Raw genomic sequence first — 26,554 nt, forward strand, 5'->3', positions numbered from 1 at the left:
TGATTGGTAGGGAAAAAGTTTTCCTAATATAACCCTGGATAGAATATACAGTATCATAGATACAGTATTATATATAAAAGCTGAATTGCTTTCTCATCTGACTGGCAGTATTCATCACATTCTCACTGACTACAGGGGACCTTCTGTACACATATAAGCACCTATAGGCAAACAGATGAAGTGAGACGTCAATAAAGTAACATCCTAAAGAGATTCTCAACAGTATTTGGTTAGATTTAGGATACCTTAATTTGGAATGGTACCGCACCTTTTGTTTAGACTATCAATTTTTACTGGCAAAAATCTAAGTTAACTACTAGGAAAGAGTTGTGTGAGAAAATCCATGATCCTCTAACATTACTGCATTGCCAGAACTTTATGATTATATATTGTTTCTCAGGAAAAGTAAAAATTTTAGGTAAGTTTGCTTTACTTGTGAAAACTGGGCTCAAATAACAAATGCCACCTTGCAGGAAAAACCTATGTTTATTCCAGCAGTACAGTGCCAGACCAGTTTGCTGTACTGCTAATTCTAGGTCAGAGGCACAGCCTCAGTACTACCTGTTCTGCTTCCTCTTCAGGGATCCAAAGCAAAAGTATCTGTTCCTCACTAAAGCACAGGACTAATGCTAGTACTTTTGTAATGGCTGATAACAACACTTAAGTCTGTACAGCTAGAAATCAGCCTTTTAGGGAGTTTATTGCAGCAACACTATGATTTATTACTCTGGACAAAATGTGACAAAGAAAGGAGGAGTTTTTTGACTAGAGTTTTTTTTTTTCATATAACAAGCAACCTCATGATGATTATATATAACATGCTGGCTTACCACCTAAGTATCCTAGCAAGCAACCATGTCTTGCTCAAAACTTGAGTTTAAAGCCATTTAATAGTCCCTATTTTTCCCAAGTGAAATACAGCATCAACAAAATGAAGAACAAAAGGCAGTTATTTCAGTGCATACTTAGTTTAAAAACGCTACAAGTACAGTAAAAATGCAAGGAGGAGGAAAAAATGAAGTTTCTTTGTTAATACTTATGGTTAGCTAATACAGGTTGCTCTTATATTGGTGCTGCTCTGCTGCTATAGTTAAAGTTGTGTCAATACTTCAATTATAAACCTCTGTTTGGAGAGCTCTATACCACCACTATATATGGCCCATTTCATTTAGGTGGTCTTTTTTTTTTTTTTTGAGAAGCTTATTGGCTTTGGATGCTTTTTTGCATTTGTGTACTTTTTAGTAACTTTCTCTTTAAATAATACAGAAGGTACTTTACAAACACCTGTTTCAAAATTCAAATTGATCCTGGTAAGGAAAAGCAGGACACAAGTTATTCTGTATTTGTGACAGGTAACAATGAAGGTAACTGTTTATTGTGCATATTGCAGCACATATCTGAAAGGAGCCAATGTGAGCTCTCTGGTATGCCTGGTGTTGTATTATCTTCAATGATACGTCTTGAAAAATGGACTTGAAGAATCCCTCCTTAGCCTTAAGTAAATGCATTTTTAAAGGGCAGGAAATACTTACGTATGGGATTCAAACATACATTTTAATATACTTGTTCAGTAAAGAACTAATGAAACCACAACTGTCTGGTCATGGTCATCACATTAATCCAAATTTATGAACAGCACTCTAGTTCTCTATTTTTTTAAATTCTTCTGTATGAGACTTACAAATGCATCACAGTCATTCAAGAAAGAAAGATCAGCCCTTAAAAAATACCCAATTTAAAATGCAGTTTAGTATTAGAAAAAAACCCCAAACAACGCAGACTGGCTATGCTGTCATGTAGAGCTCACTGTTCAAAAGCTTGAGCTTGGTCTAATCTAATTTTCCCTACAAAAACAACCAAACCACACCACCATTCCTTCGGTGACATTTAATTATATGAATAGGAAAATACATTGCTCCACCTTAGTCAAAGATATGGTTTCTATAAAGACTTATGGGGAAATGATTAGTTGTGTTAGGCTGTGGCATCCCCTAGCAAAATCAGAAGGAAAGTCAAAATTCTGTAGGACTTACTCTCTACAAGAACACTCAGATGCAAAAGAGGATTAAAAAGAAGCAGAGAGAGAAAGGAATTTAGTTTGACATTAATAGGGTTAAAGTTTTCATCCCTCTTTAATTCACCACATTCAGACGGTACCCATTAACTTTTAATAGTTACTATGTTAAGATGAATTTGTCTCATGAGAAGTGACACACACATTAATGACAACCTAAGAAACATGTGGCACGGTGGGGAAGGGAAGACTTGAGAGGAGAAGTATCAGTCTGCAGCTGGGTAATGTTTAAAGCTGACACACAAACCAGAACTGTAATAATGCCCTGAAGAGACATGCTTGTCTTCTCAAGAAACAGTTAAAAGCTTACTTAAAATCTTTGCAATCGGCATCCATTCCATTTGGCAAACCTCTGCCATTTATTTTAGTAACATCCTCATCATCTCCTTGTTTAAGATCTCTGTTTTTGTCCTCCTCAAATGGAGAAGCCTTGCCTTTCTGATCTCCTTTCTCAGGTCCATCTGTTTCAGCATCTCTAGTGCCCTGAGGAAAAAGAATCTGTTTGATTCTGAATATTGAACAGAACACAACAGGAGCACCACAAGGTGACCTAATTCTACACTACAGTGCACGTAAACAATACAAACAGTTTGTTGTCAATGAAATTGCATTTGGTGGGTAACTTGGTCGTCAAGTTTCAACCACATGCAATTAATAACTGCCAAAATGTGAAAAGGAATGCCAAGATTTATAATGGAAGAGCTAACTCAACCTTAACTATAGCGGTGCTGTTAAAGCAGGAACATTTTGATTTAGATAAGTTTATTTTATACAATTAAAACATCCAATTATAAAACAAACCCGCATGAAAACACAGAACAGGAACATCTAAAATAAAGCTCATCACACATTTTAAATTAAGCTATTTGCAGTCTTTTTCCTACCTTTAAATAAAGTTTTTAGGAAAGCACTTTAAGACAGCTACTTAGTTAAGATTTCCAAACCACTTCCCTCTTCTGCCCCCTCCAACCAAGGAAGACAGATAGCAACTACACCCTTCCTTCTAAAGAAAAGAGTTAAAAAATAAAAACAGATAAAGAGAATAGAAAATATAACCAGGTTACAAAGACCACAGCAGGTAACCAGGCAAGCTTAACACACAGCATTACTTACAAAAGCTCCTTTCCTAAACCGGGAATCCAATTTATCAGCTGGAGAGGAACTTAACACATATTCTACCATGCTCACTCCAAGGCCACCACTTTCTGATCGTGGAGACAACACAGCATTTACTTCACTGTTTCCATGAAAACCCTGTCCAGGCTTTCTCTGTACCATAATAGGCTGGGACATAGAATGGTCTGTTAAAAACAAACAAATAAATAATACTATAGTATTTTTTAAAATACAACTTGTAATGTTTTTGTATTTCATTGAAACAGCAATATTAAGACAAAAATTAAAATAAATAAAAAAATCCAAATCACAGTTTCAAAAAGTGTTATTGAAACACAATCACCATTCAGTATACTTTTTCACTACATGAAACTAAAATGAAAGGAAAATAAAATTTAATCTATAGTTACAAAATTTGCTTTGAAATAACATTCAGTAATCATGACTGAATGTTCAGTAAATACACAAGAGTCACTTACGAGGAGTTCCCCATGCAGTCTCTCTCCACTCGTCACCAAGGAATATCCCTTTTTGTCCATCTTTTGCTGAATCATCAGGTTCCCAAAACTTTTTGGCAGGTAAAAGCTGTTAAAAAAGAAGATGGTTTTATTTAAATACGCCTATAGATGGGCAAAAATAGCAATACTATTAAGAGGATATGCAAGTAATTAGTTTTACGTCACAGAATCATAGAATGGTTTGGATTGGAAAGGATCTTAAAGATCACTGAATTTCAACTTCCCTGCCATGGGCAGGACAGCCACTTACTACAGCAGGTTACTCAGGGCCCTGTCCAACCCGGTCTTGAACACTTCCATGGACAGGGCAGCCGCAGCTCTGTACAACCTGTTCCAGTGCCTCACCACCCACACAGTAAAGAATTTCTTTCTTCTATCTGATCAAAAATCTCTCCTCTCTTAATTCAAAACCACTTCCCTTCATTCTACTATTATCTGCCCTCGTAAAAATTTGCCCTGCTTCTCTTTTTGTAAGGTCCCTTCAAGTACTGTGAGGCTGCAATGAGCTCTCTTCTCCAGGCTGAACCATCCCAGCTCTCTCAGCCTGTCTCCACAGCAGCAGCAGAGGTGTTCCAGCCCTCTGATCACTGTGGCCTCCTCTGGACCCACTCTAACAAGTGCACATCTTTCCTGTGCTGAGGACTGATACAAAGTCAGCTTTCACTAAAGCAACGCACATTGCTGAGGAGATCCCAACACTTGAAATCTACTTCCCATTACTGAAGCTAATGCTGTAAAAAGGAAGTCCTAAAATAACTTCAACAGGATTGAGATTCTGAAGCTACAACGAAGAAATACAAAATACAGAAGCAGCTGTGAGAAAAGCACATCAAATTAATCCCTGTGTTAATCAAGACAATCTTCTCAGAAGTTTTAACTAACAGTGCCTTCCTGCCAAAGACTCATAAGCTTGGCTGTGATAACCAGAAAGAGCAGCAGTTCATTGTGAAATTCTCTACACTTGGAAATGCATCAAGTTCCAAAATTTAGAAAGTGACTAATACACATGAAAGCAAGTGAGCTCCTTTAGACCACATGGCTGTTAAAAATCTGTGACATTCATATGTGAAGTTCCACATACCAACACTCTTATTTAGATGATTTTTTTTTATTCCTACTTGTAAAACAGGAAAGTGTCATGTTAGATCAGTATCACCTTTTGTATTGTCTTCAAGGATAGAAGGACTTAGCGTGACATGACAGAAACACCACACAAACAAGAATTTCTCAAATACTAGCATCCTTTTCACTTCGATTTTACTGCTTTATTCCTGTACCTTTTCCCATCAGTTACAGTACAACTGCCAAACTCTACATGTCATATTTCCTCTATCTGTAACTAAAGAACTGTATTCTCAGACAGAATAGGTACTTTACAAGGTACATCAAGAACTGTATTCTCAGACAGAATAGGTACTTTACAAGGTACATCAACAGAAAATAGAAGTGAAAACAACTTGCAAAATGTAGGGGAAAAGAAAGCTGCACAATCCATCAGATTCTGCACAATGTAATGCTGTATACACCACTTTAAATTTAGTGAAATTAGAAAAAAAATGTAATCTGATGAAGCTATTTGCAATAAATGAGTATATTCTGGAAATTTGCTTCTCCTCTAACTTAAGTGACTAAAAAACCCTTCTGAACTTCACAGTGCATTAGTATGAGCCTTGGTGAAACTACCAACAGTAGATAATATAGGTCCTTCTTAGTGTCACACTGAAAGTGTTTGTGACAACAGCCTCAGGAGGAGGTGGATAAGATTGTCATCTGCAGGCCCCAGTATTAACACCACAACAACAGAGGTGACAAGAGCTCCTCGGGACAAATTTAAGGATTACTGTTTTTCTGTGCTGCCCAGAGCTCTTAGCAGAAATGAAGGGGTTTGACTGGTTAACCTCAAATCCCTGGGTTCCTTACAGAAATTCATTAACAGAGAAGGATTCAGATGGGAGGATGATAAACAGACAAAGCTCAACAGAACTACAGGAGAATGTTATGCTTGCAAGTGGTGGTGTACTGTTGTGATTTGCCCTGACAGAGATACCCACTCTCAAATGCATTGTAGAATCACTGCCAGGTGTCAACCAAACACACTTTGTGAGCAGCAGGATATTAAGTTTACCTCAAATTTAAGGGATGAACTAAGCCATCCAAAGGCAGAGAAACAGATTGATGGAATCTTCTAATTGCAATTCAACTAAAAGCAGAAGAATTACAAAATCCAGATCTGCCTATGCAATCTACGCATCATTTTTAGCTTTCTATTTGTAACAGATTTGCATTAACTACTTAATTTTCATTTTGTAGGAGAGTGGTAGAACAGAAAGCAAGCATTTAATGTTATCTACAAAACCTTGGTTTTGGGAATCACATTTTATTTTACGTGCTGTCTAACCCAGTTTCAAATATGTGTCCAGCTGAGAGCTTTGAAACACCTTAGTGAAGATGTCACTACCTAACACAACCTTGTCAGAATAAAACAGATCTAGTGATATCTCAGGTACCATAAAATGAAGTATGCTTACCCTGAAATCAGTAAATGCCACTATCAGACAGGTATGTTCAGACAACTCAGTGTTAAGAAGAATAAGCAAATTTAGAGCAGAACATGCTGCAATACTGATTTTAATATCAAAACTCATTCATATGATTTGTATGAGGGAAAACTGTCCTCTGGTAGAAAGAAGAAATAATCCTCACTGCAAAAGTACAAGTTGTTTGGGGAAGAATTTTGCTGCTGCTGTTGTTCGTGAACTTTTTTTTTTAAGGTTTTGGTTTTTTTGAGGTTTGCCTTTTTTTTCTTTTAACTACTTACTCTCAAATTCTAAACAGATAAATTCAGCTGCTTTCAGTCTTCATGTACATTGGTATACAAAGAATAGAAAGTATCTTTAATACAAAACATAATGCATCATCCACATTGAGAGGCTAAATTTAAAGTACTGAAGATGAAACAGATTTACTGAAATGTTTTTCATAAAATTTGAGGGACACCAAAGTCCCTCAAATACTTAAATAAATGCAATTTTACAAAGTTAACAATATTGCAACTCCCTGAGAGCCACTGATTTAGATTTATTATTTATTTTGACAGATGGGTATGACATACACTATGCTCTTTTAAAATGAATGTATTAGCTCTCGGCTTGTCAAACAAGCAGCCCCGTCAGCTGCCAATTCTTTTAATTGTGGAATTAAAATAAAAGAAGTACTTTTCAGAAAAATGTAACATATTCCTCTTTGACAGACAGGAAAAACAATGCCCTTGATTAGTTCTACTGAGAAAAAGATTTAGTCTGGAAGTCATCTCAAATCAATATAGGTAGTTAAAATCTTTGTGCTTTACTCTTTGATAGCATGTGTTTTCCTCAAACTTTTTTATGTTTAGTGCAATAAACCACAAACTTTACAAAGATACATCCAATTCTAAGCAAAAATAATGGAGAAGCTTGTCATATTTCTTACTAAACTCTCCCAAAAGTACACTAAATGTGTCCTTTTTTAGTATCAGCACTGATCCCTGTTAGGTGTCTTCCAGAACAACAAAGCCCTTTACTACAGGCAAATAATAACAACCAATCATGCTAATGCTGCCTCTTAACCAGCTCTCTGATATGATATTGCACAGTCTCCATTACTGTCTCTTGAATTAAGGATTTTTAATTTTTTTTAAATTTATTATTAAGATCAGAAGTTAATCCTACAGAGTTCAATGGACAACTCAGCTGAATTTCTCTGAATGAAGTTTGGACACTAGAAATGAATACTTTGTTCCGAAAATGAACTCTGTGGGCTTTGACCCTGGAAGTTAAACGAACAGACATTATCAAAAGAAGACTTAGTCTCCTCTGTTTGGCAGTAAGTTTTATGTGGCTGTAGTGGGTCACACTGAAGGTCCTGCAGCCCACTCTGCTCGCCCTGACAGAGCAACCAGATAGAGAAACAGCACCATGTGTTCTTATGTCTTCAGAATACTAATGTGACCTTACAGGTCACCATAGATTTTGGGAGCTAGAGCCAGAAACACCATCTATGCATAACCAATGTAACAATTTAACTAAGGTAAAATTTTAAGAGACATTTAGAGAAAGATGCCTGCAACACAGACTTAACAGCCTCCTAATGCCAAGTACTGATATCCAATTGTGAAGAAAAGCATCAGTAAGAATTAGAATTATGAAAAAGAACCTCACTTCAGTTCAGAGGAAAATCCTGGCAGACAGAGAAAATGAGGAACATGATTTCCCAATAGCTAGAAAAAGTTCACTTGACATGACCTCTCTTTCACACCTTTCAAAACATATGGAGGATAACATGTAGGAACCTCTATCAATTCTAGCTTACTTTATAAGGACGTTTCCTTTAATATTCTAGAAGGCTATAATCAAGAAGAAGATTAAAACAGCCATGGAATGCATCCCAGACCTTTACAGTTGGGCAATACATCAAGAAAATTACTGAGTAAGTCAACCTAGCTATGTGAACCTGTATTACCTCAAGATACCTGCAAGACACCATTGAAATGAAAGACAAAATAACCTGGTGTGTGCAGGGTCACAATACAGTATCAATTTCTGATGCTGCAGTACTGTATCAAAACTCCAACCTGTGTGTGGTTTGTTTAAACATCTTCACAGATCAACTGAACGCCATGAAAACAAACCAACAGAATGCTAATCATGCAGAAATACATCCCTCCATCTGAGATAACCTAAAATGAAGATTGGTATGAACAGTCATATATATTGTAATTTAACTCCCAGGCATTTGTGCCATCCTTCACTTTCATTGCTTTCAATCTTTTTAGAATACTTTGTGGGTGTCAAAAGACCAAATACCACGATGATTTTTGCCCATTCACTTTATTACACTGCTGGTACCATCACAGATACTTCACTAACACTTTTACTTTTCAAAAGGAGTTTAAGAGCTGAGAGGGGAGCAGTGTGGCTACTCAGGTTTCTAAAGAACAGTGCTTCATCTACTATTGTTTTTTCAAATGGGAGATGGTTCAAAGACAACCCTGGACGAGGCAAAAATTGCTGAAAAGCCAAGTGATTGCTTAAATGCTTCATTAAAATTAAAAAAAAAAATCAAGTAGGAATGTCCATGTGTCAGCTCAGAAACATTCAGCAACTAGAACGGAGCACTTATTTTTCATCAGTAAGTTATGGTTTACATTAAGACTCCTACCATCATTTAAAGGAAGTTAGACTGCAATACTGTCACTGGTTCAAGTGTCAGCTGAATTAGGTAAATATCCAGCAAGACAAAAGGATCCACATTTGAAATCTAGCTCCACATGTATTTCCTCACCAGGTCCTGTCAGGGCAAATAACCCTAATACTTGTCAATTACCTGCTAAACAGTTCAGGGAACTGCTTTCGAAAGAGCCAAGTCATCCTTCACGTTCTTAAATTCCTTCCCCCAACCTTAAAACACGCTGACTTAAAAAAACTCAAACAAATCACATCAGTCAAAAGAAATAGTCCTTCTTCCCTCCAGCTAAATTACATAACAGCACTCTTCAGCCTAGTTAAAATCTTTTAAGGAGTAATTACCAGAGGAAAAAAAAAAAGTAAATTACCCCACATTTCTGCTGGGTATGCCAGTTCACTTCTTCTGGAGCCAAATCTTTTTTTCAAATCCCAGTTTCCCTGGCTTCTCAGGAGTAGCAAGCAATTGTTCCACCAGCTTAGATACAATGAGACTGAAAACATGCCTCCTTTCATAGAACTGTTCACTCCTATAAAAAATTACCCTTCCTCGAACTATCACTTATCTAACAAGAATGAAATAGACACAACAGAACCAATCACTAACAATCCCAACGTTCTTTTAACATACTTAGCTTCTCTTCACCTTAGACAGAAATAATCAACTTGTTCTTAAGAGAAGCTCTTTGCTTTGTTGTATTTCTTAAAATGTATCTACATTTCCCAAACACTAACTGGATTTTCAGCCCTCAATAATTACCTCTCCCATTCCCCGAGATTCTAGGGCAAGAGCTTGAAACTCATGATTCATCTCATCCACAGATCGAACCTGTAAAGGGAAAACAGGAAAAAAAAAAAATCCATTAGTCAAATATCTTTTTAAAAGTAAGAATTTTCAATACTCCAGAAGATTTCTGAATATTGAAAGCAAACAAAAAACGTGCTTCCCAATTTGGTCTGAACATGAGTCTAGATTTCATGAACAGATATAGTTAGTGACCAATTTAATGTTCATGCTAATATAATAACATGCAAGAAATTCCAAGAGACTTAAATCTCCAAATATGTCTACCAATATTGCTCACTATAGAAACGGTAGCCAATACTATATTTGCAATGAATGTGGAAAAAAAAGAGGTGAAATGAAAGATTTGGGCATATAAAACCCTTTAGAAAGGAGAGGAACTGTTGCACACTGTTACTGAGTGCACCTCGCAGCAAACAAAGAAAAGCTCACAAGGCAGGTCACAACCTACTAGCAATGTGTTGCTTTTAAAATCTAGTAACTGACTACAATGTCACAGTTCCTCATTTCTTCCAGGAAACAGCATTTTTCCTTCTTTGCAGGTTGTTCTTTTTGTTTGTTTGTTGTAAGTATGAAAGGTAATTTACTAAAGTAAGAGTTGCTGCTCCAACAAACCACCTCCTTTTTCCATGGCACAGACACAATGCACTGGGCTCATTCTTTTCTGAGAAAATGGTTTCCAAAAGGACTTTTCAAAGCCAGGATAAGCTTAGAAAAACAAACTTAGAAAAACAAACAAAAAAAGGAGATTCAGAGTTGTTTCTTCCCTTCTCTCCCAAAAGTGATATGCAGCAGGTAAAGTTAGTTTCGCTCCCAATACCAGTCTCTCTTGGGGAGTTACTTTCATCAGTAAATCCATCTGTTTACACCAGCCAAAAAGCCAAAAACTGAAGTTACTCCACACAGCTGATAACACATGACTAACACTTTTCAATAGATCCTCAAATACTAGGCAAGAAACAATCTGGTGCTTTCAACATTCTGGCACGAACAACTCTTTCTTAGCATTGGAAAAGTAGCCAATAGATGCTCCATCCTCAAAATTCTACTCCCAAAACTAGTGGTATTGCCTCAATCATTCTAAGCCATTAACTTTTAAGGTTCAGTTGTCTCTGTGCTTTTGACAAAGAAATCTCACAGCTCAAAGAAATATTCCCTCAAAACCAGTATTTTAGTTAAGATGGAGTCTGAAATCACAACAATTTCACTGAGATACTGAAGAGCAAATTTAGTTTCAGACTGAATTGTGAGATAGGCACACCAGCACACTTGTCTTATTCCAGTAATGCTGACACTTTAGTCAATTAGGTTGATTTTATTCTTCTAAAAACTGAAAGCAGGTTTTAACATATCCTTACAAAAGTTAAAGAACATTTTTCTTCAAGTAAATATTTTAAACAATAGATTCGTATTTTTTTGCAAAACTTTTATTAGTTCGAAGGGATAATCAAGTATTTGTGCACACACACAGGAAATATAACGGTAGAAGGGCAATTACTTGAAAAATCAGAAACTCAAACCGTAAAGACTTCTGAATTTGAATACTGCTGCTTCTGAAAACATAATTTCTTCTACAGATTGCTGAGAGAGATTATTATCTTACCTAGGCCACTGTTCATGCTGAGGTCATGCACTTTAGTTTCAATTACAAACCAGTATTAATTTAGGTACTTCTGTTTCAATATGTAGTTTTGATCTAATGACCTCTAAACAAATTTGCAGGTAATGCTTGCCAAACTATATTTACCATAAACACTACCCAAATCACTGTTAGATAACAAACAACCAAGCTTGAAAGAGGCATAATTTTTTTGGTTGTGGTGGGTTTGGGTGGTTGGGGTTTGTTGTTTTTTTTTTTTTTTGTTGGCCTTGTTTTAACTTTCAGTGGTGATGGCTTTATTAGTTTGCCTTTTTTTGGTGTTGCAAGACCTAATGATAAATGTTTCTTTTTCAATTCAGTGAAGTCTGAAATGATGGCCACCCCTCTTTCCATGTCTCTAAGAAAAGATAATTCAAGAATCAGGGTGAGAGCATAGCTAACTCCTTTTTCCTTCGAAGCACTTCAGAGACCATTTTAAGAAATTGAAGTTTTATAAAACTGTAAATACCTTTTAGCACAATGAACATTAATTTTGCTCACTGGCCTCTTTCTTAAAAAATTAAAATTTAAGTTAGCACTGTCTGTTGCTAACAGCAAGAGAAAAAATACAGCCCTTTTTTCCATCAAAAACTACAGCCCACAACATCCTGCCCTACATCATAAATTTGAGTTTCACAGATCATTTACAAACGGGAGAAAATACAGGCAGCAGCAGTATCTCCATGTCTTTCTTCAACACTAACCCAGCCCTACCATTACAACAACAGAAGAAAACATCCAGAATGACATCTGGCTGGATCTCCTATGTATAAAGACATGCCCTTTCCTCAAAGGAGAAACTTTGGTTGAGATTATCTGTATTTACCAAGGAGTTTTATTTTCTCTGATTCAATACCAGCATTGACCTAATTCATAGGCTCCAGAAATAAACATTTTAATACTTTATTTAACACAAATTCAGAACATTAAAAAAACCCACCCTTCTCCTATTTTTATTCCTACCATGTCATACAGAATAATTCATAAGTCAAAAAGAGAAGCCTGTGGAACACAGTGCTGAACATTTACAAGTTTTTTTTCTGGCTTTGATTACATCACTGCCTCATCCCTGGAAGGATCCGCTCAAGGCCAGGCTGGAAGGGGCTCTGAGCAACCTGGTCTAATGGAAGGTGTCTGTGCCCATGGCAGGGGGTTGGACAATGGTTTCAAACATCTAACACACAGCAGATCATTCCACAGGGCCCCCAGACTATGCATGAACAGATATTACACACCGAGCTGTCTTTAGGTAAACCAGTTCCTCACATACTGCTGTTAAGTAGGCAGAATGTCTTAAGCACTAAGGATTTCTTCCCCTCTAACACACCAACAGAAAATTCTCACCTTCTTCCCCTTCTTACAGGCTCTAGATATAACATCCCAGCATGTTTTAGTCCATTTTTAATTGCAGCATTAGGAATGAGATTTTAACATAAAATTTCTGCTTAAAAACAAAATTATGTTTTGGTAGACTCTTTCTTCCTAAAGTTTACACTTCCTCTCTCTCCTTGAAATTTAAAATCTTTTTTATAAATCTAGAGGCCTACGCAACGCCCATTCCTTTAGTCTGTTGAGACTCCGCAGGACAGTCCTGCCACCTTTCACCCAACAGCCTACCCTTTAATGAACTTGGTAACCATCGAGGTAACTCAGAAGGTTTTTTTCGTTCCTTTTCCATGCATGAGAATTTCACCAGATCACCCAGCTGAGCTGAGTGAAACACCACAGAGAAGAGAGCACTACTTTCGACTTGGGGAGAGCGACAAGGAGAACGTGGTGTGGAGCGAGGTGGGACAGGAGTATCCACTCAGGGCGGGTAACTCAGCCGGTAACTTGAAACCGTGCCCTCGGGCAAAACTAGGGGAGGCAGAGGCTTGACTGGAAATCATCTAGGATTACCACAAGAAACACTGCTTACAGTAACATCCATTCCTGGAATCCAGGCATCCAGATCTTGAAACAACTACTCTCTCAAACAACCCTGAAGAAATAAGCTTGTAACCATTTCCCTGCAAAAGCAACGAACAGCCCCTTCTTTGAAAAAAAGCCTGAGGAAAATAATAACAAAAAAATACAGTATCTAAAGAAAGATAGGACTTTATTTTATACATCAAAAGTGGTTACACCAGATGACCAAAGTAGGAAACCCGGTTTTTCTGCATTAAGAAACTCCAAATCCCATCCCTCCCCTCTCAGGTGAATACCGTAACCACCGTGACAAAGAAGATGTATTTTGCAGTTAAGTCGAGTACTAAGCCAGAAATACAACACAAAACACCTGTCAATTACAGCACTGGGACTGGAAAGACTGCAAATGCTTCTACTTTTTTCTTAATTTTACTGAATTATTTCAATGCAAAATACCCTTCCAGCAGTTTTCCACAGGGGTGGCTCTTTGTAGCATTTATCTTACATAAGATACATGCTAATGGCAGAGATTTAATGTTATGAGCAATTGAACTATTCTGAAAACCCAAAACATAGCAATTTTGTCAGTCCTCCATTAAGTTGAACACTGTATTGTAAAGCCATGTCAGACACTTGACAAGACATTTAAACAACTCCTAAAAAATCAGCCCACCAAAATCCTTTCTGATAGGGGGCCAACTTGAAATTACTAAATAAAAATAGTATTTTTAATACAAATATTCGACAGAAATCTAGAACAGAATCATAAAAAAGGACAAGAAAGGGAAATTATACACCCAGCCTAAACTGCATATCTCCAAACCTGTTACACCGTAATGCAGTAAAGCACTGTATATAGAAATTTCTACTCTATAGGATTTTTGCCAAAATTACCTAAAACATTCTTACTTTAGTTTAGAGGCCAACCCACAGTGTATCCAGATAACAAAAGCTGTTGAGTAGCACAGGCAGCTACTAGCAGCACAACTGAACTGTTTTGTACACTAAACACCAACCATTTTCTATAACATTAAAAGAAAACAAGACATTTGTTTGATTAAAGCTGCTTTTGAGTAGATGCATTTCTCATACCTCTTTGAAGCATCAGAGAACCAAAGGTTCACTTAGTACCAAACTGGTTCATGAAAGTTGCTGCTCCCAATAATTCAAAGTCAACAGGTGCTGTGTTTTGATAAGAGGCAAGGTGTTCTGAGGGCCACAGGGAACAGTAACACAACTGAAAGTTTCACAAAATACTCCAAATGTCCGGGCTCCTTAAACAGTCCAAATAAAGGTGTTAGGCACTTCTGACAAAATACTTAGGTGACCAATTTTAAGTTCTAACAAATATTTCTATGGTTATAAAAATGGTTATAAATATGGTTTCAAAAGTACATCTTCCTCCACGAGGCACTTAACAATTTTCACTGTGTTAAAACAGTGCTCTAAAACCAACTAAAACTTTTTCAGGGAAGTGAGTAACTCTTCAGCTGCAGTATTTCTGATTTCTTAACTCAGACTGAGCAGTATTATAGTTCCGCACTCTATGACCTCTAGTACATCCAAACATTCTAACAAAACCAAATTTCTGAATTTAGTTGACTTGGCTCAGCAATCACTCTGGATCTTAATGTTCTTGTGCTTTATTTCCTTGTGAGCTTTGTATTGTAGTTCAAGAAGCAATCCTAGCAGCACTGAGAACATTGACAATGACAGAAAAGAGCAGATTTTGAGGTGGAGTTTTTGCAGCACATTAAAGGGGCAGCAAAGCAGAGTCCAGTCTGCTGAAAAAGCCAACTCACATTCTTTACTTGCTTGTTTTCAATAGGAATATCAATAACCTCAAAGTCTGCACTGAGGAGAAATGAATTCTCCAAGTTTTAATCAACAGCATGTATAAATATGCATATGTTTTATATATATATATGTCCAAGTATGCTGGATAGTATTTCACAAGTCACCATTAAGTTTGGAAAATACTGACTTATTTGCATAGCCTTCTGCCAACAGATGATACAGAGAAATTATACCATCACTACACACAAAGAAAGGCAGAACACATTTTGCCCCATTTCAGAACTACATGATGGTTCATGGCCTAAAATCCCAGCTATGGACTCTAAGAAATTGCACTTGATCCCTCTAAAAATGAACTCTTCCACCACATAAGAAACTTGCCTCTCCACTGCATAGGCTTTCATGATTCTCTTTCCCATCTAACCAGTTCAAGCTTTGCCCTAAGACTGGCAGAACTGTTTGTACAAGTTTTCCTAAACTACTGTCAAATGTCCTCAAGCTCAGGATTTTAATCTGTACAAGCCAAATACTGGCAGAGCTACCAGGCTCACATATATTAATCTGTTTGTACTGAAACCAGATTTCATAACTATTTATAACAGTTACACTGTTTGCACCATTTGAAAAACTGCAGTGATATATTCCCACATAAAGAGGGCATATAGTTTAGACTAAGTAACCCTAGCAGGTTTATCAGTTTTTTAATTGTGTAGGAAGTTATCCATTCAAAAGTTTCCAAGAAATGTACAGTACAGCAGAGCAGGTAACAACAGTTCACAAAACAAAAATCTAAAAACTGATAAAAAGTATATAATTTTACAAAATGGAGGGAAAAGCCCATAAAAACTTGTCTAGTGAGAGCTTCTGTAAACAGGAAATTATTTAAAAAATTTAATTAGAACAATTGATTAAAATATTTCCCATATATTTTTTAGCTTATTATTTACATAAGCTACAGGAAAAAGTAATTCTTAAAAAAAAGGGGCTGACTGGTCATCTACTACTCAGAAATCAAACTGAAGAACTATTTTTCATACAAGAATTTTTTTTCATGCATGTTTAATCTTCAATATGAAATAGTTTAGGTACAAATCCCATGTAGTTTTGGTGACCCTCTTCACCTTCCTCTGCTGCACACATTCTGCAACTCTTACTCCAATGTTCCTTTATAAATATACCAGAAACAAAAAGAAGACACTAAATATATCCAGAAGTTTAAAATCAAAGCTGTGAAATGAAATATGAGTTGCTGTTTCTATCTAAACATGCTTAATTTAATTGGTGCTGATTACTTATATGCATATGGCTAAACTCTTTTTGTCCTAATTTTAAATATTTACACTTCTTGCTAAACTGGTTAGTCAGCATCACCTTTCTGGTAGCAGTAGCAAGTGCCATAAGTGGTGCAACAGAAGTTTAGAGGAATTTAAGAGTTAAATTTCTAACCATTATTATCCTGTTCTACACAGAAAGGCTCTGTCAGTGAGTAATAACTATACAGCTACTTCTATACAGAAGCATAACATTAATTTGATGTGCTGCTGTTTTGAGACATAAGCCTTCATTACTTCATTGTTTGCTCTCACTCAAAAACTTTATTTAGTAAATTTAAAAACTTTAAAAAAAATCTTCAAGTGCTTTCCAGGCAATATACTCTTTAAAAAGGCTTGAAACTTTGCCTTTTCTGAAGATGAAAACTCTGTATAAACTCTAAAGATATCTACGCACAAGCAGGAACTAGGGACAATTTATCTCAACGTATTTTGTAATGATTAATGAATCGTAACTTTCATTCTAATAGAGTAAACAAACTTTTCTTAAATGTGTTAACAAGAAATGGAACATTGGAATCCACAGGCCTTGAATCAAGTAAAAATTTCCATAAATTGATTTTCTACGTTGTAATCAATATTCTTTCTGCTGATATGTTTTCTTTCGAAAACTCAACTATCTTCACTTTTCTGACTACTATCAAAGAATATGAAACAGAATATCTCCACTACACAAATGTCTGAAAAGTAAAAAACAAAACAAAACCCCACCCCCCCCCTCACCCAGACTTTAAATTTCTGTTTTAACAAATTATGGGGTTTTAACACCATCTTAAAAAGAAGGTGATCCTAAGAAATCCCATGAAACATAACTCATTTATAAATAATATCATTTATATGAAGAAAATTATTTCATATATATGTATATACACATGGACCCCACCCCTATGAGAAGTGGGGCTGAGGAAATTCCAGAAGTTACTCTAACAGAATTTCCAGGGAACAGTTTTATTTTGTGTTATTGTAGAGCTGATATCACAAACACTCCTCCCACCCCCAGCAACTGATATGCAACAATCCCCTTCTTCAGAGCATTTACTTTCATTTTGTTTACTCCTGAATATGGCAGATGCATTTACCATACAAAATATTAATTTCTAAAGGATATAGTTTTCAGGAACACTACATGGAAAAACTAAAGTTCTCCCTGTAATTCTCCTGCTCAGAAATTTTTAGAATCATGAATTCTTCTCTCTCACGATCCAGACCATTTGAACAAGCTGTTGGCCTTTCGGTTTTGCTTTTTTTATTATTTTTCCCCTCCTGAGCAGGCAAGAAGAAACTAGGGAACACCAAAACAGTCTGATCTTCTCAAAGTGGGTGCTACAACCAGAGATCAAACTAGTTCTTATGCAATGAATTGAACAGCTGACAGTACAAAAAAAACCCCAATTATCCCAAACAAACAAAAAGACCAGAATTTTTAGACTCCTCATTCCACTACAAATAACCAACTTTTGCAAAGAAAGGTGCTGACACAACACACAACTGCTCTGTATACCCAGCACAAAATAACAGTGATAAACCCCAAGGTTTCAAGTACATGTCAGTCTTCTTCAAAATCCACCTTGAATTTTTTTTTTTAGCTTTAAACTGTGCACAACGTCAAGGAGAGCCAGAGAATGTAAAACATATTTATTCAGTGTATTTTTTTAGTTCCTCCCTTGCTGCAGGGAAGCATATGTGTTTTCTACTTATCTGTCTACCGCAGGTGAACAGACATTTAAAGAAAATGCTGTTATCAATTATTTCAGCTGTTTTCTAAGGATGTTCTCTTTGGACAACATGTATTTAAACAACCCATAGATTTCTACAATTGCCTAAAGCTGAAAAAACCAGCCAACTCTAAAAAAACAACTAGAAACTACTTCTAACTCAGTAAGCCTCACTTCTAATTCTGTAAGAGTTGCAGCCTAGCTTTGGACATTAATACCTCATTAAATGCTGGCTAGCATAGTCCTTCAAAGGAAGTAAGAGAGTCTAAAATAACACCAAAGACTTTATACCAATGACAGTAAACAAAAGAAAACAAAAATAAGTAGGCTATTTAGAATACAAATTGAAGTGACAAAAGCTTTTTAACAAAAATTAGTTCAAAGATCAATATTTCTACATCTGTGCTTCAATGGATTTAAAGCCAAATACTTCAACTTTTTCATTTAAGAAGCCAAAAATTTAAGAGCAGTTATATGTAAAAGCTGCTATCAGTATAGGAACAGGCACAGTACGTAGGGCAGGTAAAAGCAGTAATTGTGGATAAAAACAAGCCACATTTGAATTATCATCTAAAAAAAAAATCAGATGATGATTTTATAAGCAAAATCTTTGGTTAGATGTCTAAATTCCAGGTTATTCATCATCACACAAAATAAAGTATTCCCTGAAATAATTTACCCAGCAACATACTTCCCTTCACTAGTTATCCACTTTGATTTTCTCTTTATCCTTATACTGAAGAGAAGAAAGCCTTCACATAACTCTTCATAAGGACACACAAGGGGCTTCTTCACCCTGACTTTAATGTAACTGGTACCAAATCAAGGTAGTTCAGAAAGCTAAATACAGCTCCTCCATACAATACAGCAGTGCCATATTTTCAAAATCACCAATTTTAAATCACATAAAAAAGCGGCAAACGGCATTCTAAACCCACAGGTAAGAACTTAGATTAAGTAAAAGAACTTACACTAACTCATATTTTTTTACATTCTTGACACCACAAATAACATAAAGAAATGAATAAGATCAAGAAATTTGCTGCAAATGAAATATTGTCTCCCACCACCTGGATGTCATGCAAAACTCTCCTAAAATGCCTAAAACAATCTTCCACTTTAGGACAAAACTCCACAACCATATGACAACCATGTTTAGAACACGGCCACACTCACAATCTCACCTAGAACCTGGAGCACCTGGGAATGAATGCAAAAAAATTTCAGCTGGCTCCATACACCATCAGCTCAGGTCTGGTTCCTCCTCTTTGTGCTCCAAGGCTGCTCCCAGCCCACACTCCCCCTGGACGACTGGAAGCACTACTGTCCAGGTTTATGCTGCTGTCAGTAATTCCTCACAAACCTGAATGGATTCTGTGCAGAGCCACTGCTGCACAAGCATACACCATAGTTTATCCATATGTAAATCCAAGATAATGCACAGCTGACCACATGCTATTTGTTTGCTGTAATATCAAACCAGGCTCTCCCTATGCTAATTACTGAATAAGCACTAAAGTATGAAGGACTCTGCTTCAAGGAACTCTAAGTGTAAGACATATTACAAAGACATCTACAAGAAGAAACCAGATTGGTAAAGTGAGAATAAAGCAGTCATTCACATGAAGACATTCAACAATGCTTGCCAGGTATTTAGAGATACCAAGGTAGATGGAAACATAAAGGAGTATGTTGGACAGCGTAAGGACACTGGTGAAGATATTTAATAAAGACAAAACTAACACAAAGTCCACGTGCAGGAGGCAGCAGTTCACCACTTGACACTACATGAGACAATATGCAGTGGGGGGGAACTGGTCAAGTTCCTCACCAGCCGAAACCATCACCTGCAGTTCGAAATGCTGGTGAAAAGGTCAGAAACTGTGCAGACTCAGAGAAACAGCAAATGTGACTGGAAGTAGTGATTAAGAAAAAGAGTTTCTAAAGAACAGAAGTCACACAAAACTAACTTGCTTGCACAGTCAGGTGACTGCAATTATTTTCCTTTTCCCTGCCCTGATGACAGTTCAGATTAAGCTGCCTATTCCAAGCACTACATGCCGGAAAATACTACAAATACAGACCGAGTATCTGCAAAATTCAACGCTGTAATTTTCTTCTGTCTAGGAAAGTGCTTTAAAGCATATCACTGAAAATTTCTCAATGCTTTTCTTCCAGTCCAATTACATGAAACCACACTGCGATACATCACAAAATACTCCTTTCAGCTACTTCAAATCAAAGAGAGGGGAAAGACAGACACATTTCCTCTTTCCAGTTATGTCTGCTATCAGAACTGAGAGTCACAAGCAGGCAACAAGTGACAGCACACTGAGCAAGCTGTAAGTTATTTAACTTGTTTTTTAACAGAAAAAAAGGCCCAACCTTAAATTCACTCAAACTCACAGTATTTGCATCTCATGCAACACCTACTCTGACAGAAAAATCTCATTGGGAACTTATTGAACAAGATGTTTTAACAGGGAACGGATTTTCCAAAATAGGAATCAAATGCCCTCTCCCCCTCAGCTCTCCTCTAGGCACAATGGAAAATCCTGCCAGTCTAGGATTTCTTTTCCTAGTTTGTGAGGCTTGGAAAGTTTCAGTTATTTGCAAATTTGAGAAGCTGCTTAAATCATACATTCAACAACCATAATCTGAGTTTCTAGTTTGGTGGAGCTAAATGCTACTGGAACTAATGGATGACAATGGCAAACTCAAAATTAAACCAGAGCAAACTCAAGCACAGAAATATAATACAAACAAGTTGTTAGAGAATTTGTTGCTTGCAGAAACAGAAATAAGAACAGCTTCAGAGGGATGTTAACTTTTCAGGGAGAACAACCCCATCAATCAGCTAAGATAAAACCTAAGCTATTACAATGAAAAACAAGCAATTAAAGTCTTTATGTGTTGTATAGGTGGTTAATATTTGAAAAAGTCAAAAAAAAAATCTGTTTATGAAAACTATTTTGAAATCACTTTAAAATAGTTCTATTTCACAACTACACTTTTAAGCTGAAGTAAAAGTTGCAAACGAAGATACGAAATTTAAAAAATGGACTGCAAGCATATTTAGATTTCTAGGGACAGTTTAAAGTAAAATCTATAAAAAGAAGAACTAATGATTGAGGAAATGCATTTCCCACTTTAAGGTCAGGAAACAGATTATGTTGTTCTCAATTTGAATGAAGAGATTATGTTCATTGTTTCAAGGGATAGCTGCATGACTGTGAGGTCTCATATGGGAAAATGATTTCCCAATTTCAATTGCACAAACATATTAGTAGTCTATCTTATTTGAACAACAAACAAAATAATCTTATTAAAACCAAGGCAGAATTTTGCTAGGAATCCTCTGTTTCATCCTATTAAGTATTTGCACATTTTGCTAGTTTATAAGCACCTGTACATTTTCTCACAGCTGTATTAGTTCTAAAAGACCACCAAAGAAATCAGGATGGATCCTTACGAAAACTGAAACATACAGCTTCTCCTCCAGACCACAGATGTGCCAAAAAGCTCTTGAACTCAGTAAGACTCTTCCCTTTGTTCTCTCCTCTTCCCCTCCAAGGAAGGGTTTTTCTTTGTTACAGCAGCTACTCACAAAACTTTGAGATGTTTGTCAATTCTAACACAATTGAGTTGCAGCAACTGCAACTCAACTGAAACTTTGTGTAAAGACACAATTTATGTTCTTTTGTTTATAGCCCCACTACCCTTTGGATTTTTTTGAAAAGGCTGCTACAGCCAAAGCTTTTTTCTTGTCAGTTTTGCTCATCAATTCTTGCTTCTCCAAAAAGCAAGAAACAAAGACACCCAGGTCATGTTAAAATTCACAACCCAAAACATTTAGATTAAACTAAGGAAGTGTTTAACTACCTTTGCCATGAGGGAGGGAAGTAGGTGGAGCTGAACTAGGAAAAGACAGGAGGAGTAGCCTGGGCAGTATCACACAGCTGTAGCTGTTTGCTTCAGCATGTGGGAAGAACGTCTGCAAGCAGTCTGACATCCTACGAAATATATCTTCTTCTCTGTAACTCCAAATATTACATAGTGACTGATGATCATTAAGCCTTTCTATCCTAGACAATTCTTCATTTCTAAAATGATGTGAATTAATGACAAACAGACCACTAACCTACTTGCAGCCCCATGGGAGTGTGAACAAAGGGATGATGCCACAACATACAGCAGTCTTCCTCAAATGCTCTGCTACCAGAGACTGAAATGCATTTTTGGTCTTGAGGGAAAGAAAAACATGTCAAAACCTCCACTGAAATAGGTTTTATACTTAGTTCATTATCCTTTAGAATTCTTTTCACTATTAAATATTTTAAAGAAAGATTAATGACAGTCAGGGATGATTATCTCTAGATTAAGGAGCTCACACTTAGCCTTGTCAGTGACTGGATAGTCACTACTGTTTTAACATGGAAGGTGACAATGGTGGTGTCCTGACTCAAATTAACAGTGCCAGCTTTGATAACTTGTACTGAGGAGTTGTGCATGCACTACTATTCAGCTGAGTGTCCAAAGATTTTTGGCTATCACCTCTCATGCAAAGCATGCTCAAACCTCTGCCCTCTTCTATGCTGCAATTATTGTTTTGAGCCTTCCCCTTTGCCTGCAAAGTACCTAAAGTCTCTGAAGTGTTGGCCATTAGTAACTGTTGTCCACCACTTCAATTTTTATTGCAACAGCTGAAGCAGATATGGAAGAACAAAACAGACTGAGAATATTAACAATTTGCGTGTTTCTGTGCCTCTTATGCTGAAATGCTCTGTAAGACAATGATTTTAGTTCTGAGCCAGTGGTTGGTTAATTTGGATACCAATGTGTCAAGTATACGCTTATCAAAAGGAATTTTCCATTTCAACCAAGTGTTGAATCCAATTCCACGTGGTGTGTTTGCATTCCCTGTTCTTCTCTTAAATGTGCGTGCCACCTGGAGTTCTTCCATTAGTCTTGATAATTTCCAAATTAGGGCACACTAATCCTCAACACAACCATGGATCTCTAGGATAACCCACTTGCTCTTTTCCCGGACTACCAAAGGCCTCCAATGCTACTGTGAATTAACATATTTCATTTCAGCTGGAATTTGAGTTTTGAATATTTCAGCTGGGAGGAGTAATCCAATCCAACTACCACTTCAGGGCTGACCAAAAGTTAAAACATCTTATTAATGGCATGAACTGCTTTCCAACTATTGACACTTCAGTGATAATTCCCACAGTTCATCTTTCAATAATCCCTTATCAGGGACACTGACAAGCAATTCCTCAGTCTTTAACCACAGTAAGAACTAAATATCCTACTAGACAAATCTTTACTAAAGACCTCATCTTGCCTTATGTTCTGTTCTTTTGAAGATATTACAGATGGCCTTCGGAAGAACAAGATAATGTTTCACTAGTCTGCCCACAAATTCATTTCTTGCAATTAATGAAAGTGTATTTATCAACTTCTTCCTCTCTGAGATTCTTTAGCACTTTAACTAATTTGAAGATTCTTCACAATCCATTAGTGACTCCAGCCAAACTGATCCCTTTGTCTCAGAACTCCCACAAACAACTCTTTGAAATCGCTTCTATGTATCACCCAGTGTCAGTCAAAAAGTATCAGGTATCTTCCAGTATGAAAGTGGATACAAGGTTTTTCCACCTTCTGGATTTACTTGAAATCACCAGTTAAGGCCTCAGGCTGGTGGGACTTGACAGAAGACTATTCCTGGAAAACTAGATGGAGCACAATGCTGGGGAGAAGCTCTTGGGGTTCTGGAGGAGAGCTGGGGTTGTCCAACCTTGAGAAGAAAAGGCTCCGAGGAGACCTTAGTGCACCTTCCAGAACCTAGAGGGGTTACAGGAAAGCTGGACAGAGGCATGGATGGACAGGGCAAGGGTAAATGGTTTTACACTGACACAGGGCCTATAGCAGGTATTTGAAAGAAATTCTCTACAGTGAGGGTGATGAGGCACCGGCATCAGTTGCCCAGGGAAGCTGTGGCTGCCCTATCCTTGGAAGTGCTCAAGGCGAGGCAGGATGGGGCTTTGAGCAACCTGATCTAGGGGAAGGTGTCCCTGCCCATGGTGGGGCAGGGGGCTGGAACTGGATGGGCTTTAAGATCCCTTCCAACCCAAACCATTCAGTGATTCTTTGAACATCAGACATTACAAGATGTTTATCTACTATATTTACTTCTATTAGTTTGGGTTTTTTTTCCATTTTTTCTTTGAATGCATTAAAAAAATTCTATTTTTAATATATTAACCTACACAGTCTGTGTAGTAGACACAGGCCATAATCCCAGCTAAACTCCTTTCACTGTTTGCATAAATATAGATTTTAGAAAACCCATTTCTTTAGTACATCTAACGCTATGGTCTTCTGTTCTTAAAAAAAAAAACAGAACAAAAACCCGCAAAACAACAACAAAAACAACAAATACCCCCTCCATAAAAATGAAACCCCTCCAAAAACCCCGAAACACCTCCAACAAAACAGTAATCTCCATCTTAACTAAATCCCAAAGAACACTAGTACACAGAACCCAAATCAAAGAATTGAAATTGAGAAGTCCCCTGATCCTGTCCTTGATTTCTGCTGGTTTATAATGCTACAGAAGAATGAGAGCAAATGAGTCAAAAAAAATGGTACAACAGTAAGACAATGATTACAGTAAACTGAAAACTACCACTCCCACTCCCACATGGATAATGCACAGCCCCCCCTCCACCAAATCTTCATAATGCAAAGAACCACTGAAGCTCTTCAAAAATTAAGAGTAGTTTCTCTGCATCCCCCTTTCAAGTTACCAGAAAACACGTATGAGATTCATGACAGTCACCTTCAAGAGGAATCCAGAAGTATTTGGATGGACATAACTGAACTAAACAAAGCTGCTGAAAAGGCATGGCTCTGATCACTGGGGATGGAAAGCAGGTGGCAGAAGGGAGATGCAACTGTTATTTTGCTTTTACTTAGCTCTGAATAGTTTTACCTACACAACGTATCAGCCTTGAGAAATGCTAGTGAAAATCAGCACTATTACCTGTGCAACTTCCACTAGCGAGAAAAAATTCACCATTTTCATTCTCAGGAAGCATATCCAAATGGACAAATAATTGTAGAATTTTAGATTTACAAAACTGCTTTATGGCTTCTGTACAAGTAATAATGAATGTCATACAGCATAAAGCAGGATGTCAGGTAAAAGGTTTTCTATTTTGCTATGTAGGTCAATATAAGAGGAAGAAAATAGTAAAAGGGAAAGCCAGAAACAAAATGCTAAAAGAAATTAAAGAATGAGAAAGAAGGTGAAGAAAAAAATGAAGACAATATGTATTCCTGCTTGTAAGGTCAGCAAATTTTATTTATTCACATTTGCTCCTATACTTACTAAAATTTTTGAGTACAGTTCCTACGTCCTTGGGCTTGGGAAGGTGCGAAAAGTTCACTGTGGACCTAAAATGTGGCACACTACCAGAATCCTGAGGGAGAAAGTAACTCCTACCTTCAAATCCAAACAAAAGCTTTTAAAAGAAACTTGGGAAGCTGCATCAAATATTTGAGGGCAAAAGGCTTAAAACTGGATTATTTTTTCTTCTAGGTTACCATATGCAAAAGGAGAGTTACATTTTAATCTACACTTAATTCTACTTCTATTTCACCTGAATAACACATTCTTATCTCTAAGTGTAGCAACTAAAACTCAGTACTAAATGCATATTACTTCTCATAAAGCCTACCAGGAGTGTCTTTTCAAACTGAACCAACTGCTTTACATAAATTCAAAACTAATTATTTTATCATATTCTGATAAAAAACAGGCACTCAGAGAAATATGATATGCTTATGCAAGTTAAACAAATGGTTCCAACAGAACATTTCAAAGTGATTTTATGCAGTTTCACATATAACTGCTTTAACAAAATTAGTAGCAAGTTTTAGGTTGCATTATTACAGCCTTGAAAATTCAGCTTAATTCACACATACTGTTCTTACAGATGTGGATTTGACACAAAACACAGCAACTGTTCCAATGAAAAATAAATCAATGACCTATATGAACACTATCTCCTGTGGGCCAGCAGTGTTTGCCAGACACACAGCTGCCCTCCAGCCTGCTGCTGGAAGAAATTCCAACTGTGGCATGGAGAACACCCACTGAGGGGTACCTGGGTTCTGGAACCACCTGACACCACAGTTACAGGGATGGTGTGAGGAGTTCTTCCACCTGAACTGGGCCCTGATGTTACTGCAGCTACTACTCCAGCTGAGGCAACCCTTACTCCAACCCCACTGGCTTCTGGACCAATGTTCACATGCATCATGCCTCTGACTCCACTCAGGACACTTCACCCATGCCTAGAAGGACACAAGAAATGCTCACTCCACAGAGAAAGATAAAAAGAACAACTGTAACATAA

At 37.0% G+C, this 26,554-nt stretch overlaps 1 protein-coding gene across 14 annotated transcripts in view; it reads right to left on the reverse strand.

Annotated features, from left to right (window-relative positions):
- The window catches only part of PUM2 (pumilio RNA binding family member 2), a 66,487-nt gene that overhangs the window by 34,824 nt on the left and 5,109 nt on the right, over positions 1-26,554 (reverse strand). For 13 of the 14 annotated variants that reach the window (XM_040060936.2, XM_058420070.1, XM_058420066.1 and 10 more), the window contains exons 2-5: positions 9,688-9,756; positions 3,670-3,775; positions 3,188-3,375; positions 2,385-2,557 (exon numbers count right to left, since the gene is read on the reverse strand). In XM_040060936.2, coding sequence (XP_039916870.1) covers positions 2,385-2,557; positions 3,188-3,375; positions 3,670-3,775; positions 9,688-9,738 — 518 coding nt within the window. In that variant the 5' untranslated portion in view covers positions 9,739-9,756. Of the gene's footprint in view, positions 1-2,384; positions 2,558-3,187; positions 3,376-3,669; positions 3,776-9,687; positions 9,757-26,554 lie in introns of those variants that run through there. The other variant, XM_040060941.2, reaches the window with a different exon arrangement.

This window comes from Hirundo rustica, chromosome 3, assembly GCF_015227805.2.
Source record: "Hirundo rustica isolate bHirRus1 chromosome 3, bHirRus1.pri.v3, whole genome shotgun sequence".
NCBI classification, from domain to species: Eukaryota; Metazoa; Chordata; class Aves; order Passeriformes; family Hirundinidae; genus Hirundo; species Hirundo rustica.